This window comes from Larimichthys crocea, chromosome XXI (assembly GCF_000972845.2).
Source record: "Larimichthys crocea isolate SSNF chromosome XXI, L_crocea_2.0, whole genome shotgun sequence".
Taxonomy (NCBI): Eukaryota; Metazoa; Chordata; class Actinopteri; family Sciaenidae; genus Larimichthys; species Larimichthys crocea.
In genome coordinates, this window is record NC_040031.1 from 19,754,723 (window position 1) to 19,771,315 (window position 16,593).

The window sequence follows — 16,593 nt, forward strand, 5'->3', positions numbered from 1 at the left end:
TTTTGACTTGCAGTAACCTGACCACGTGTGTATGTGCTTGTTTATTTGTGTGTGTGCGTGTGTGTGTGTGTGTGTGTGTGTGTGTGTGTGTGTGTGTGCAGGTGACCTGCTGTCATCCAATGCGGCTCCTGTCAAATGTGATATGTCTCTGCTCCTCTGCGAGTCCTGCTTCAGCTGTGATTCATTGTTCAAATAGCATTGCCATCTATTATGATTTGATATGGATCTGTCCTCCAGAGGGGGAGAGATGGCTCAACACACTCGACTGACTTCTGATGAAAAGTACAGATAGTGGCCATCACTCTGCTGCTGCAAACAAACAAACACAACACCTACACATGCACACACACACACCTTGAGATGTGGTACTGTCAGACGCTTCACATGATTTTTTTTTTTTACAGAGGTAAATGACAGGACTGAACTGCTAGTCTATAACACTGACTCAGCTAAACTTTAATACCAAAGACATATCTTCCAACCTGTGGTTTATTGTCTCTCTCTCTCTCTCTCTCTCTCTCTCTAATAAGATGGATTAGTTGGCTATGCTAATCTATCTGCTGACTCCACACAGTATATAGACAATAACTGAAGTGTGTGTGTACACGTGTAAAACAAAAAAAAAAGCGTGCCAATTTGTATGCATGTGCACATACACTGCCCAGTCATGTGTGGTGCATTTGCATACTCACTCTGCATTTTACAAGTCGTCGCTAGAGAGTTACTGACTGAACTCTATCTACGTGATTTGCAATCTGGGCATGTACAGACAAATTTATCGCACCATGAGACGGAACTTAACGCAGAGTAGTTTGTCATTGAAAGGTAAACGCTTTTCTGCTAGTTATTTTTATGAGCTTGCTCAGTTTAACCTTTGAGAACACTTAAAACTACAGACTGAATAAATCCGAACAATAAGACATAAAATTTAGAATTGCTGCTATAATAAATCAGAGCAAAAAGATGGACAAGGTGACCGTGAGAGTACGAGGGGGTCGATGAGGGATGAGGATACACTGGAGTAATTTTCAAACTCAAATGAGTATTTTATTTATTTCATGTTTCAATTCACAGGCCTTAAGCATGTATGGTTTTATAAGACGGTATAAAATAAAAGGGGAGAAATAACAGTGATCTGAAGCTGTTGGTACCAACATGTCTTTGGTGCGACCTTGTTAACACACATCCATATTCATTGTGTTAGTGAGACATTCTAGGTGTCAAGAGCGAAGATTAGAGAGCCTTTCTTCAGATGCTGATAACATGACAAACTGAGAAACAAAAAGCGTGATGGGACAAAGAGAACGGGTTGAAGTAGCCAGGTTCCTGTCAAGTAGGCAAATGCTCCGTCAGCAGACTAACACGCAGCTTAAATTGACCCTGAAACTATCAAAACGAATCAGTCTCACATGAGGCCGTGGCATATATGCATCCAACGTATATATGCACTGCATTTCGTTTCATACATCTAAATGTGACATTCAAAATGTTTAAATCTACCTGAAATGTTCTATTCTTTAAAAAGATAAACTGAGATAAAGCTGACGACAGCAAATCAGATGCCAGGATACCTGGCATAATGGCTGATCACTGACTACAGCCACCCACCACTTCACATGTGACTCCTTGTCTGTCTCTAATAGGAAGCTGCTCTGAATGTAGATATCACAATCTTAGCCAAGTGTAGGTGATACGATGTAATACAAGTAAACTATGTCATCAACTATGACAAGAATGTTTTGGATTGATGCTGACATTTGAGTAATACACAGTAAGCTAAAATATAGCCCGCAGTATGAATCTTTTAAGGTGACAAGGGTGAAGGACATCACAACCTATTGTGAATTGTGTGAAAATATTTCTACCACTGTCATTAAACGGGCTCAGATGATTACTGAAATCCATCATAGTAGCAACATTGACCTTGCACCTCGGATAGGAGTGTGGAAGAACCATGAGGCCACACAGAGCTACTACTTTTAGGGAAAGTGTGCTAATAGCTTCACAAGAGTTCCAAGCATTTCACAGTTTCGACCAGATGACTTCCTGTATGATCCCTCACCAATCCATTGCACCATATCTCTGTCCCTTCTTACCTCTCTCTTCCATCCTACCCTCCAACTTGCTCTGCCCATGTCAGTCTCAGCTGCCGCAGCAACACCGATGTTTAAGCATTCTAGGGGAGTGCAGACACACTCCAAAACTTCTTAATGGGCAAGCTAAAAATAGCTTAGGCTGGATCTGACTGGGCTGATTCATGCGGCTGTGAGTCATTCAACTGTGCCGCGGTGTGAGGAGAGCAAGGGAATGGAGTGAACGAGCACAAAGAGAAAAGAAATAAAAGTTTGCACGCTTGTTAAGATATCAAACCATTGAGAAAATCAAGCATTGCTTATCCCCTCACGGAGAAAAATGTGCATTATTATGTTGTGCATATAAGTGTGCGGAGCGGTCCTGAAGGACATCCAAGGCTGCAGACCAACCTAGGAAAAATTAAGGCTGATATAATTTGTGATGTTAAAAATGCATTGCTGTTTCATTTTCGGTAGAATTTGTCTGCTTACTTGGCTGCAGCATGCCAATATCCTATTGGGGAAAAGCAGGATGGGGGGTGGAGTCCTGTAAGATCCCAACAGATTGTAGCCAACAGATTAACAGTATTATTGCTGAAAATGAGTCGCCGCCGGCAATTTGGTTAAATCATTAGAAAGGGAAGAGCAGTTCATACTCACATCATTATCCCCTCCATTACCGCGGGTAAATATCTACTATTAACCCTCACATAAAGGCCAGCAGCATGTGTGCTGTGTGTTGGAGGTAGTGGGGTGTTAGCAGGATGAGTGACGATATTCAGCCATATTTTACAGATTTAACAACTGTTGAGATTTTTTAAAATGATGCTGGACTCGAATAGTCTGGAGAGTTTTTTTTTTAAACTCTTAAACCTAACCTACACACCTCCATCACAAAAACACATATCAGCCATTTGCACACAGCCAGCAGCGTTACACCACTACATCACTCATTGTACTCTTAATGAATTCAATCAATAGTCTTTGCTTCTCGCCCTCATTTTCTCCATCAGTCACTCATGTGCTCCGCTTTCCTATTTCTTTCCCATTGACTTCTACACTTCGCCCTTGTCTTTCCTGTCTCTCTCTGTACCCCCGAGCATCGGTTGAAGATAAACTGTTGGCTGCAGTTGGCCCTGGCCATGCTGAGAGACAGAGGGAGAGCAGAGCAGTGTGGTGACAGATAACAGCCACGAGAGTCTGTGATGGTTTAAACTGTGCCTCTTTCACATGGTCACCTGCTTCCTTTCTCTTTCTCTCTCACTCGTGTCTCTCTCTTGCTTGCTAGCTTCCTTTATCCGTCCCCTCTCGCCCTCCCAAACTGAAACAGCTTTTTCCATCATTCCATTTTTTGTCTTTCCTGCTTCTCCATCATTGCTTTTTTCAAACCTGACAGAACAGAGAGCAAAGAGATGGAGGCAGAGATAGATGAAGAGGGATAGCACTTTCAGAATCATGACTCATGGGTGATGTACAGTGGCAGAAAAAAAGAGGAGGGGAAGGGGAGAGGATAAATAGAGGGAGAAAGAAAGGAGAGAGAGAGAGAGAGAGAGAGAGAGAGAGAGCAATAGTATTTGAGTTACTTAATTGTAGACAGGGCTGTCTTTTGTGCTTCACTAGGCTGAGAGATATTGCCCTAACTGTCAGTGACGCCTCAATGGTTGCCTTCAGATAAACAACTCTGTGTGTGTTTTAGTGTGTGTGTGTGTTACTGTGTCACCCTGTGTTATTCTGCTGTTCCATCACTGTTGACGAATCAGGGGATGAGAGTGAGATTAGCTTTGAAATGCCTCAGTAGATTCATTAATTAGCATGTTATTAAATAATATCTTACTTATATTGTACTGTACGTTATAGTTTAATCCTTAAACACCATTATAATCAAATCCACTTCATCTACAAGTAATAAAATTTGACACATTTGAATATTTCATGCAATGCTTCAAACACTCAATTACTCCTACAGATCTAAGATTTGAGTACACTGAACATTGATCTATCAAGAAAATTCTGTGAATCTCTGTGAAAAATGCTCACTGGGCGCACATGCACATTTTTTTAGGCTTCACAGGCTTCCATATTTTTGGGTCCACAGAGCACAAAGAGTGCTTCTCTAATCTAGTTGCTTGTGAGCATGCACATGAGAGGCTTCATCTGGTTAAGCCAGATGACTCCTTTGTCTCCGTTGAAACATAAACAAAAACAAACAAAACATTTTTGGCTGTGGTGAATGTGCGTGAAATTTTGGGGCCACTCTATCATGCGATGCAGCAATACCATGTGCGGCCACAATGCCAAATATTTCCTCACACCCCAGCGCTGTTGGGGGCTTGGTTTAAAGTGAAGAAATCTGTCTCCCATGTTTACATGATGTGATGTATTTCCAAGTAAAATGGCAGTTTTTTCATTAACAGAAATTATATATATGATGATGATTAAAAACTATCACCCACTTTGATATCAAAGAAAGAAACGACAATACAGAGTGTCAGAGAGGAAGGACAGAGGAAGCAGAACACACATTCAATCCCAGAGAAATAGGTATCTGAGGGTTCTGAGTTTTTCAGGATTTATGAGTGAGTGGGGCTCAATATCAGGCCCATCTCTTTCCCTCCCTCTCCTCGTTCTTTTTCTCTCTACCTCTCTGAAAGACACGCTCTGCCATCTCCACTTTGCTGTCCTTTAGAGTATGCTCCACCATCCGTCTCCTTCGCTATCTGGCCCTTTCTTTCCCACCTTCCCCTATCTTTTTCTCACAATGCATTTAAATGGGGTATTTAGAGATTCTGGCCTTTCTCATCTCTTCACACCTACTCTGGGGTAACCTCAATCCCTCAACAACCCTTTGAAAAGGGAGAATGCCCCAATTGCTCCAGAAATAGGTCTCGGGAGATGCATGATATACACGCATGGAATAGGAAGATATTTATAACAAACTTGTCCTTTTCCAATATATGTGCTTGCTGCTTTTGCTAAATGTTTTCCGCACAATGACCAGATGTTTTTCAAGATGCAACACATGTTGTTTCCTCCGAGACCACAGCAAATGATACGTGCCATCTGTTAATCAAATCAAAGTCTAAACAGTGATGTGGTCCCATTAAACTGACTCCCAGTTGAAGTTTTTCATTCAAATCAGTCACAGTAGCAAGAATGGCAGATTCACCATGGTCTGCGTTTATTTACAGTCTGTGAAAATGCTGACCTTTAAACAGATTTACAGTATTATTACTCTTTCATTAGTGACTGAGCCTGTTTTATTGTTAGGTGGTGTATATGTTTTTAGATCCTGGCTGTATATTTTATAACCGCCCTTCTGATGAAGCAGTTACACCAAAAAGTAGTTTACAAATAATTCTCATCTTATCACAGATTAATTTGAATAGCAGTATGGGTGGATTTATGGATGGCATATTATTATTATTTTTTTTTTTTATTATTTAACCAGGAAAGGTCCCATTGAGATTTAAAATCTCTCTTTTAAGGGAGTTCTGGCCAAGACAGAGCAGCAGCACAAACGAAGAACAAGTCAAACCAAAACAGACACAAGACACACAGATAATATGTAAACACATAGTGGTCTAAAAAATGAATGGATGGATTAATTCTCTTGCTCTTTCAATGTGGATTTAAAAGCATTCAAAGAGATCAGATCTTTGACTTTTAAAACATTCTCTAAGACATTCCAGTCAGAGGGTGCTGAGTACCCAAACGCCCTCTTCCCTAGCTCAGTACGAACACTTGGTACCGATAAGATATAAAACTCCCTAGAACTCAGCGAACCTGAGAATTGCCTTGTATATAAAAATATTTCCATAGTTAAGTTTAAAAAAACAATTAGGTAAACATGCCATACTCTTTTGCAGTGCAATTTACATGTATGACTTGCAATTTTATGCATGTGAGCTTTCTTAATATCATAGCCTGCTATATTCTGCCACAGGTTTTTAATCATATTCAAGCTGAGCATCACTAATCTTAAAACCAGATGAATACAAACTGTCCCCAAATGGATGCTGGCCCTGTCTACATGTTTTGAACAGGCTAAAGTGGTCGACCTTTTCAGTGCACCTGCGTTTAATTAAGCACTAATTAAGTGTCCCTAAAAGCTTGACAATTGGTGGAAAACTCAAGATAGTCAACAGTCAGCATGGGTGGCAAATGTGAACTAATGAGGAAGGAAAAACAACCTTTTAATATGCTGAGATACTGTACTTAATTGTAAAAACATAAAAAGTATATTTTAGTTTACAAATAGTTTACTTTGGTGGCCCAAAGTTAAAGTGGAAATATATGTTAAACTGGTGATACAATTTTATTGTTGTAGTGTGTAATAATATTGCAGCACAGTGAGGATACAGACCATGATTCATAGAGGAGTCAAGCATATTCTTGTCTCTTTTTAATTTGTGGCTCGTAATGACAAATATCGGTTCAGTTGCTTTGCACAAAATTAAACCAATTTAAGTTTGAACACAACCCTGTCCTGGACACCTCCTTTTGGAGTGTTTCCAACCATTTCAAAAGGGTAGAAGACTCTAGTGTGGTCCCAAAACATGCTGGAGAGACCTGGGGTGACAAAGTCTTCTCTGTAGCTGCCCCCTCTGGAACTCTCTCCCCAAACACATTCGTGACTGTACTGACCTTTCAACATTCAAATCTCTGACAAAACCAAACCTTTTTGAAATTGCTTTTAATGATTAGCTTAGTCTAATGTGTTTTTAGTGTACTGTTGGATGTTTGATGTTGTTTTGCTGCTTTGATGTAGTGTGCTTATAAAAAATGTATCATTATCATTATTACTATGAATATTATTATCATTATTATTATATATCTCATATTATCTGGATTGGGAACATCTTGGGATCCCCTAACTTGTTTCCACCGCAATCTGGTCCCGGATGTGTTTCACAGTTGATGGGTGGAAATATGTATGTATTAATTTACCGCGCAATTTCATTATTTATATTTTCTAATTTTAGGTTTAATTAATTAATTTTATAATTAAAAATCAATAAATTACATCACTTCACCAAAATATTTTGACTGACAGTTATTTAGTTAATGTAATAACAAAACTGTTGTGAAAATGTTGACATCATAGCGAGACTTAAATTTCAGCACCATGGACAGAGCTATGGCCAAACACCAGTACAACACAGTACAGAAAGACAGAAACTTGATGTGTGCCAGGAAAGTGTCCAGTATTGAAAGTGTGTGTGTGTCTTTGTGCATGTAGACGTCTTACCTAGTCGTGGGTCATACTGCCTCATCTGAACTTCTTCCACATAGTCTGCTGGGAACCAACCTGTCCTCCCTTTGACCGTGCCTTCCCAGAAACCTCCTTCACCTATACTCAGCACTGACAGGGAGAGAAAGAATATAATGTTTGAATCAGTCAAATGCTATCATAACACAAGCCTAGTTTGTCATCATTGTGAGGTTGTGCAACCTGCAGAGCCTTGGAAAAGAGACAAAAAAGGACAAAAGGCCATATAGCAAAGTGAGGCATTTAGGTGCTCTGGGTTCATAAATTATAATGTGTGTGTAGAGGAAAAGGGAGGGAACTGTACAGAAGTACCTGGGAGACAGATTTCATTCTGTTTCATGGCATTAAAGATTAAATTTGAATTATACAGAGAAAGAAACACAGAGGTTTAAAGTAGAGAGTGGAGGGAACAGACAGAGGGAGATCAAGACAGAAAAGAAGAGCGGAAAGAGACGGTGAAGGAGAGCAAGAGGGCAGAAAAGGATAAAGAGAGATTCCTTCTAAGTTCCGCTGTGGTAATTAGAGATGAATGTATAGTTGATATTGATCTTCCCTGCAGGACTGAACCAGCACGCTCATTTCTACAACACTCATTCATTATCCTAGCAAACTAACACACACACACACACACACACACAGGCACACCCACACACACACACACAGGCACACACACACACACACACACTCCTCAGAGATCACCAGCTGGAACTGAAGCTTTGCCTGAGCGAGCCCTTCTTCTAAACTGGTTGCTAGGCTACGGCAGTATGATGTTGCAGCCAGCAGACAGCCTGCTAAATGATGTAGTCTACTTCCTCCAAACTATATTCTACTCCCGCATGGGGCCATGTCACGGTGATGTAACTTGAGGCACTATGAGAAGCAGCCAACTGGATTTCATCTTAAGTGACATGATAGTAAAAGTTCAAATATCAGCCATTCATGGGATTCCAGGTTGTAACAAATATACTGTTTTCTCAGGGACTTACTGCTGCACTTTCCCCTAAAATCCAAGTCCTCCCACATCCTGTTCAAAGACACACATGCACAAACAGGCCAGAACAGGAGAGTCTGTTTCAGAACATTGTGTGAATGAACATGTTCTAATCAACCCCATTCCTCCAGATTTTGTTATGGCTGACTGTCTCTTTCCCTGGTATAATACATAGATGCCTACATTTCCTTGTTTTCATGAGTTAAAAAAAAAAAAAATTCTATTGTTTAAAGATTCACTGTCATCACTAAAAATACAAGCTGAGTGAGTTAGTGTATGCTCATTATTTTTAAATCTATATATTTAGTTGTGGACTGACTCAAACCCAGCTAACCCCTCAATAGCTCACCCATGCCAGGCTAAACATACACTAGCTAAGAGAGAAGTGCTGTACAAAATGGGAGAATGCCTGTTTATTGACTTCCTGCTATAAAAAAACATGACACTCAGCACACAGAGGATACATGGACTGATCCCCCTCTCTGATCTTAGCTTAACACAACTTTACCCTGCCTGTCTCCTGAGAACGGACTCCCTCCATCACTTTTCTTCCATGTTTAAACCGTGTATTCTCTCCCTTACCCTCACCCTCTCTCTGCTATACATGTCTTTCTCTCCTGGTCCCCTTCGCTGTGTTTCTGCATGATTTCCCGGTCATCGTCTCCATCCATCCTCTTTGTCTCTGTCAGCGTGTCCGTCTATACTATAATGGTGTCCCCGCAGTAGACAAGTGCCGGCTGTGCTCTCCGTTCCCCATTGACAGAAATGAAACAAAAGGTGAGACCTCTGATTGATCATCTAAGGTGTCCTTGCACTCTTCCCTCACTACTAATCCATTTCTGATTCTTGACAACAACACCTGGCAATATGGGCAGATATATATATATGCGTAGTCGACCACTGAGTATGTAAGAATGCAATACTAATCTATAAATCTAAAATACCTATGCACAACTTCACATGCACATGTGAATTGTGCATACAAACATCCTCTTCAATTAACTTTAAACATACTGCAGGCGGTCTAAATGCGATAATCAAGCCGATTAATTGCTCAGTTAAGTCGGGAAAAGGTCAGCGAAACATGCACACACGCACACAAACACTAGCAGAAAAGTATTTTGTAAATAACACAACAGTAATCTTCACAATGTCCTTAGCACTCGTTTCTGTATAGACGAAGAATAAATGAACACAAAATCTCCCTGCCACTCAAACACTCTTCACAAGACCTTAATCAAAACAGCTAGGGTTACTATTACAGTGTTAAGTGATACCGTGTATTTACAGTAAGTCTGTTTCTACAGGCCAAATGCCGTAGCCCTCACAGCTATTGGATTTATTTTATATCTGGCACAATCAAACAAAACAACCACATGCATGAATAGTGCTGTCTATGTCCACGTAGTAAAAAAGGCATAGGACATTTAGTACAAATGTACAGTATGCACGTGTCCTCACATGTACTTTGAGAGTTCCCTGTAGTGCACGAAGCCTCTACCTTAGACTGCCACTCTGTTTTGGCGCTTGCCAACACTGTGTTGGCATGACAACTGTCCCTGAGAATCAGATGTGGGCTCACAGGAGCCAAATGGCAGGAAGGAACCTCAAACAGTGCATATCTGTGTGGCAGGATTTACAATATGTGTGCCGTGTTGATGTTTTGATCTAACCAAACTGCTTTGGGACCACAGCCATGAGCTATGGTTTAAAGTCGTGGGGACAGGCCCAAAGACAAATCGTTTGTCTATTGAGCCTACTGGTCTCCATATTGGATCATCTTTACACAAAGAGCTGGGCTGATGTCACTGTGTGTCATCTTGAAGAATTTAATGTTTCTTTAGATGAATGCCAAAACAAACTATGCAAGTTTGCAAAAACAAAACGGTCACTCCTGAGCTTTGTAGATGAAACGGAATTCGCGAAAGCACATGCTGTGGTTTCTAATTGGCAGCAGTGAGACAACACTGCTGACTTCAAACAACTATATTTGAGCAGTGTTGTTAGGTCGCAGTATTTCTAGCTGAGTGCTGGAAAGATCACTGGTCACTGGCAGAGAGAAGCTCAGATAAACAGAGAGACATTTGTCAATTAGCTCTTCAGATGTTATTACAAGTTGATGGATTATCTTGGAAAACCTTCCGTGAAACATGCAGCAGGAAAAGTCCCTACTCAAACACTGTCAGGGACTACATACTAAATAGGTCTACATAGGTTTCTGTGGTTTAGGAGTAAATTTCAGGTAGCACTCACAATCACACTGGCAGGGCAGGTGAGACCACACACTTTGGGTAGTGGTTTTGTCAATATGGACACTGGAAGTGATTTAATGGCCTCACAGGATTTTGATAAATGTGTTCTGCAACCATATAAATAACCAAGAAGTAGAATTTTGATGCAGAAGAACAGGGAAGGGCAGTAAAAAGCAGTTTGTAAGTACCTGATTTTCTTTTTAATTTAATTTTAGAGTTTTGGGAAATTGGTTTAGGGAGGGCAGTTTTGGGAGAGCAGCTTGAGAGCGGGATTCCTGGGTCAAAATGAAGAATGCAATTGTTTCTTTTATGCTATCTCCTCTATAATTATATTGAACAAATGTATGAGTGATAGCTGAGCTCAGGCAAAAAAATAAATACACTCAGATGGTGTGGGTGGGACTCAGCTTCATGATACAGTAAAGAATGAACGCTGTCTTGAGGAAAACATTTTACATTCTATGGAGCTACTGGGGCTTAACTACACAACAGTTCACCACATACGGCAATCAACACCTCAGCTGGGCTCCAGCTTTTCCCTCGACAGCATAATAACAGGTCAAGCCTATCACTGTGTCACTAGATGCAGTGTGGTGCCACACGCTGATTCATAATCACCTCCACAGGTAAACTAGTGGGAGCAAAGACACAGCACATGTTGACATGCATCCATACAAACAGTCACACATGGTTTCAGGATATATTTTTTATGTATACTTTTTGTTGACAGCACTGGTCAGCTTCTGCTATTTCAACAGCTTCACAGTCATGTTGAAACCTGCCCTAAAGATGCTCAGTGAGTGAGTAGAGGTCCAGGAACTGCGAAGACCACTGAAAGCCGACTCTTATGTTCCTCAAACCATTTGATGATGGCATGTGCCTTGTTATATGGTGCGTTATCATGCATGCTGGTGGTGTGAAAAACTGCAGCCATGAGAAACTGACATGGTCACCAACAGTGTTAAGATATGCTGTGTTGTTCATCCATTCTTCAGTGTGTATCAGCAACTATAATGTGCTAATGTGCAAAAAAACATTCTCCACACCATCACACTGCCACAACCAGCCTGTGATATCTACACCTAACAGGATGGCTCCATGGATTCATGCTACTTGTGACAAATTCTGATTCTTTTATCTTTTAAGGACCTGATTTCTATTTTGTTCCTTTTTTACATATACTGAGAATAGTTACAACCATTCACATACAGTATTTAACATGTCAATCAATATCATGCACTAAAAGTGCTTATTGTTATATTTATGATCCAAATTTTATCATGACATTCTCCAATCCGTGGTCTTCATCACTGAGGCAAAGTGTGACAAATTCACTATCAATTCATAGATGACCTTCTGAAAACCAGTTTTGAATTCAGAAGTGACTTATCTTGTCTCTGTCATTTGCATTCTTGCTATTCTCATTTGATGCAATCAGTCACACAATGTTTTTGTCCATGGGATTCCTTATAATACGAAGAAAAAGTCACATTGAGAAGGACAGAAACTCTGATTTGCCTGATTTCTACAGTACTGACATTCATCACTACAAGTGCACACACATACTCACATTTTTTATCTTTTCATAGACTGAACAATGCGAACAATGAGTGACAATTAAACACTGTAACGGTGCAGGTGTACTGTGCAGTACGAACTTGTACGTTCCAACATACCCTTTTGTAAGGCCTCATATAAAATTCATAGCGAGTTCTCACAGCAGATAGTACAACATCTCACTGGGCCATTAATGGAGAACTCTGAGCTTATATAGAAATAACATACAAACGAAGCATGAAATGTGACCAGAAAGGAGAGTAGCATAATAGAGAGCCCCAGAGAATGAAACAAAGGGAAAGAATTTGACAGAAAGAGGCTCGCATTCAGCAATGACAAAGAGAGATGAGAGCCAGCTAAAGGCCGACACAAACTGACAAAAGAAAAGAGCTATGTTTCGACAGACGCGTAGTTATTCATGACTGTCCAAGAAGTCTGCTGTCTGGTGAAAAGTCTGACACTGTATTGTTATGTTTGTGTGTGTGTGTGTGCACACGTGCACGTTAGTTCTGAGTTTTGCCCTTGGTTAAGTCAGTCACGGCTCCTGGTTTAAAAATAGCATCAGTAGGGATGCAGAGCTATTTATACTCTTCACACACCCTGCCTGCAAGCTTCAATGCATCCCTGCTTGTGTGTGTGTGTGTTTGTGTGTGTGTTTGTGTGTATGTGTGCGTGTATGTGCTCAATTTAATTCTTGCTTTGCTTCGCTCTATTGCTTTGAGCTGAGTCATTCATTTCCTTTCTCCGTCTCTCATCGTCTTTGTTTCTCTGTATACCGAGCAGCTACACGTACACACATAGTGATACAATGTGAGGACATGTTATGAATGAATGAGTGGCAGCTGGTGAGGATAGGAGTAGACTTTTCAGAACACACACAAACATACTATTACAGGTAGCAGTAGGTGCGTCAAACTCCTGTATTTGCCTGCAGGAACAGACAATAAAGGCTGCAGCTGTGCTGAGAGAGGCTGATGGCTTTCTGCCATTGATGCACTCACACTGATTCAGACAGGGATGCCATGGAAGACTTGCCAAAGCCAAAATACAGCTTGATTTCCATAAAATGCCAAGATAGGATTACCACACACTGAATCTGCTGCAAACACCCAGGAAAACTGTGCATCTCTGATGGAAATTTTTGGATGTAGCAATATTAAATAATACATTAGGACGATACTAATAGGGTGATAAAAACTATTATCCAAAAGAATCGCATTTAAAGTGATGAACTATACATTTTCTGCAGCCATGCTCCACAGTTACATAATGCAGACATTATAGCAGAGGGACAGATTGAAGAGATGACAGCACTTAGTAAGCTACCTAGTTGACACACCTGGTAGCTTTAAATAGTTGTAACCAGGAGCTGTCTGACAAAATACAAGCTAAATTTTCTTCCCAATTCTGTTGCTGCTCCCTGCTGTTCACTTCATGCTCAGCGCTTTCCTTCTCAGTATCATCTGTGTCAAATATGATAGAGGAGATAAAGATATTTACTGAAGATTTTTTTTAAAGAAGACATTGCTGATCCCACCTGTGATCCTGACCTGTGGGTCCGCTCCCCTGTGGGGGATTCCACTATTCCATTATATATTATCTATCTATTAAAAAAACAACTTGTTACGATGTTTAACTGAATTTACAGCACTGATGTCTGTGTTTGCATGTGATGTACAGTAACCGTAATATAATGTGAAACAGAGTGCTGAGTAAGGCTTTTCTTAATAAAGTATAAAGTATATATCTCAGTCTATATAGCTGTGTGTGTGTGCATGTGTGCGTGACACAAAGTGTGTGAAGGTGAGTGTGGCGAGCATTCCAATAACCAGAGTGGAGCTGTTATTAGATTTGGATCCCTGCACTCTTTATTAAACCTCAGTTCAATCCAGTGTAATAGAGAGAGAGCACAGTTGCATTTTTATGAAACAGGGAGGACACACCGGAGACACGCCTACACATACACACATGCACACACACACAAGCACATAACAAGGAAGAGAATAGGGGATGACTGTGTGCAGTAGAGCAACAGGGATGGCCATCATTATCTGGAATATATGAGTAGGAGAACACATGCTAATCCTCTGGAGGGAGAGGACATACTGAACCACACAGATGGTCTGAGATACTAGGAGTTAACAAAACAGGTTATAAAAACAGAAAATAGAAGACATGGACAGGTAAGAGGAGAACTATAAGGAAGGAGGTGGACATGACATTGGAGAAATCGAGGTAGCTGGCAATTAAGAAGGTGATGTAGAAGAGGAGAGTGGGCTCCAGAGACAACACAAGACTGAATGAAGCAGAGAGCCAATAAATACGAAAGAAGAGGGATAGCCACACTGCTCTGAGTCAGATGTGTGCTGTGGTTTGCAGTGTGTTCGTCCTCACAGGACTTCTTTTGCTTGGAAGAGGGCGAGGGAGTGGTGCAGTCTCTGGCTCATTAGTATTCATCTGAGACAGAGTCGGAGGGGGGCATGAAAGAGAGAGAGCCTGATAGAAATAAAGACTTGACAAGTTTTAGACAAAAAAAAAATGGAAACAATGAAATACGGATGTTTTGTGAATGACAGCAGAGTTAGAGGGTGGAGTGGAGCAAAGGAGGAAGGTTATTGAAAAAAAAAAAAGGAAAAGCAAGGAGGGTGGAAGTGTTGTAAATTATAGTGGGAGGAGGAAGGGAGGAGGGAAGAAAACTCCAAGGCTGACTCGGAGGGATCCCTCTTCTCTTCTGCTCTCATCTCATCTTCTTTCTCCCTCCTAGGCTTCAGGGAGGCTACATGACATTCCTCTTCTTTCATTCTCACTTGCTTTTTATTCCATTTCTCATGCTTTCTCTCCTTCTCTATCAACCCTCAGGTGGAGACAAAAATAGAACAGGCTACCTAATAGTTACCCTCTTTCTTGCCTCGAATCACATAAAAGCCAGGCTTGGAAATAGGAACAAACGATATATATATATATATGAGCATGCACATCAAAACTAATGTGACAAAATCATACCCATGTTATGTTATCACTTGGTAAACTGATCAGCAAGGAACAAAAAATTAATGGAGTCCTCCAACAGAGTATGCCAGTGACTGACTAGCTGTAGACCAACCATCGATTGTCTGTTATTAATAGATCAGTGACAGATTGTTTGTTGTGAAGTCGTTAATCACACACCTGATCATTTGATTGACCAGCCACAGTGTCACATAAGTGATGGTGTTTATGCCGTGATAAATGAACATGCTGTAATGAGCTGAACGGTGCCCACGCTCCAGTCTCTGCTACATATTATTACATGACAAAAACGCCTGTTGCTGACTGATATTGCTTGTGGCTGCATGAAGAGTTGAGTTGGTGAGTGACCATGAGACTGAACACAAGGATGTTAATAACAAGAATGATGTCAAAGGAAACAGTCTATTCATGTTTGATTGTTTTTCATTTCAGAGAGATTCTCAGTGCATTTGGGGAGAGAGCTCAACGGGAAGAGGTCAATACACAGGGTCTTTCAAAATTTGTTAAAAGCTACTCTACCTGACATTCTCAGGTAAGGACATGACCTTTACATGTGCATTTTCATATCCGCAACTGCAAAGTAGGTTGTCACTGTGTGGGACAGAAAATGCCTGTTGCTAACAACCATCTGGAGTCACTCAGTCAGTTCAGCCCTGCCCTCACCGTGCCCAACTCAAACAGTGTGCGTCACACTGTATATAACAGAGTGACTGTAAATCAAAAGCGTATCAGAGTTTCTGTTGAATATGTATCTGTGTCAGTCAATGGCTACTGTTTATGCAGTTTCCCTGTTCATGTTTATTCATATACTGATTAACTCTGCAACTGCTGTTTCTCATTAGCATTTTGTGTGGGGCTACATCTAAATCACATGTATGTTGGGCGAGCATGGCTTTTAATCCCAATAAGAGGATAAGTGTGGGATGATCCTGTGAGCTAGGATGTACCGTATGGGCATTTTGGAAAGCAAAAAATAAAAAAACAAACAAAGAGGAGAGTGTAATAGGAGGACAGGTGGTGTGTTCAGCAGGGAGCAGGTAGGTGTGTGGGCGGGACTTTGCACCCCGCTGCTACTCTGATTGGACAGCTAGAAGGTTAGCTGTGACATCAACGTCCTTGCCTTAGGCTTGTGACACTGTCCAGTATCAATAACACACACACACACACACACACACACACACACACACACACACACACACACACACACACACACACACACACACACACAGATCTTGGAACAGTATGAATGACCAATGTATAAAATCTGTTACTAAACTGACTAGCCTCAGGTCCTAACATTAATTTTTTCGGGGAAACACACACACAGTCTAAACCCCTCATCCCCAACACGCTTTTTCCTCAATTGTCTTCATACAGACTACACCGCACTATTAAAAATCTCTGTGGTCTCTCGGGCTATCCAAGGTTTATTGAGGGGCAGGA

At 40.9% G+C, this 16,593-nt stretch overlaps 1 protein-coding gene across 5 annotated transcripts in view; it reads right to left on the reverse strand.

The window, feature by feature from the left end:
• Positions 1 to 16,593, reverse strand: part of shank3a (SH3 and multiple ankyrin repeat domains 3a) — a 189,164-nt gene that overhangs the window by 32,525 nt on the left and 140,046 nt on the right. For all 5 annotated transcript variants that reach the window (XM_027272637.1, XM_027272638.1, XM_027272636.1 and 2 more), the window contains one exon: positions 7,321 to 7,434. In XM_027272637.1, coding sequence (XP_027128438.1) covers positions 7,321 to 7,434 — 114 coding nt within the window. The remainder of the gene's footprint in view (positions 1 to 7,320; positions 7,435 to 16,593) is intronic.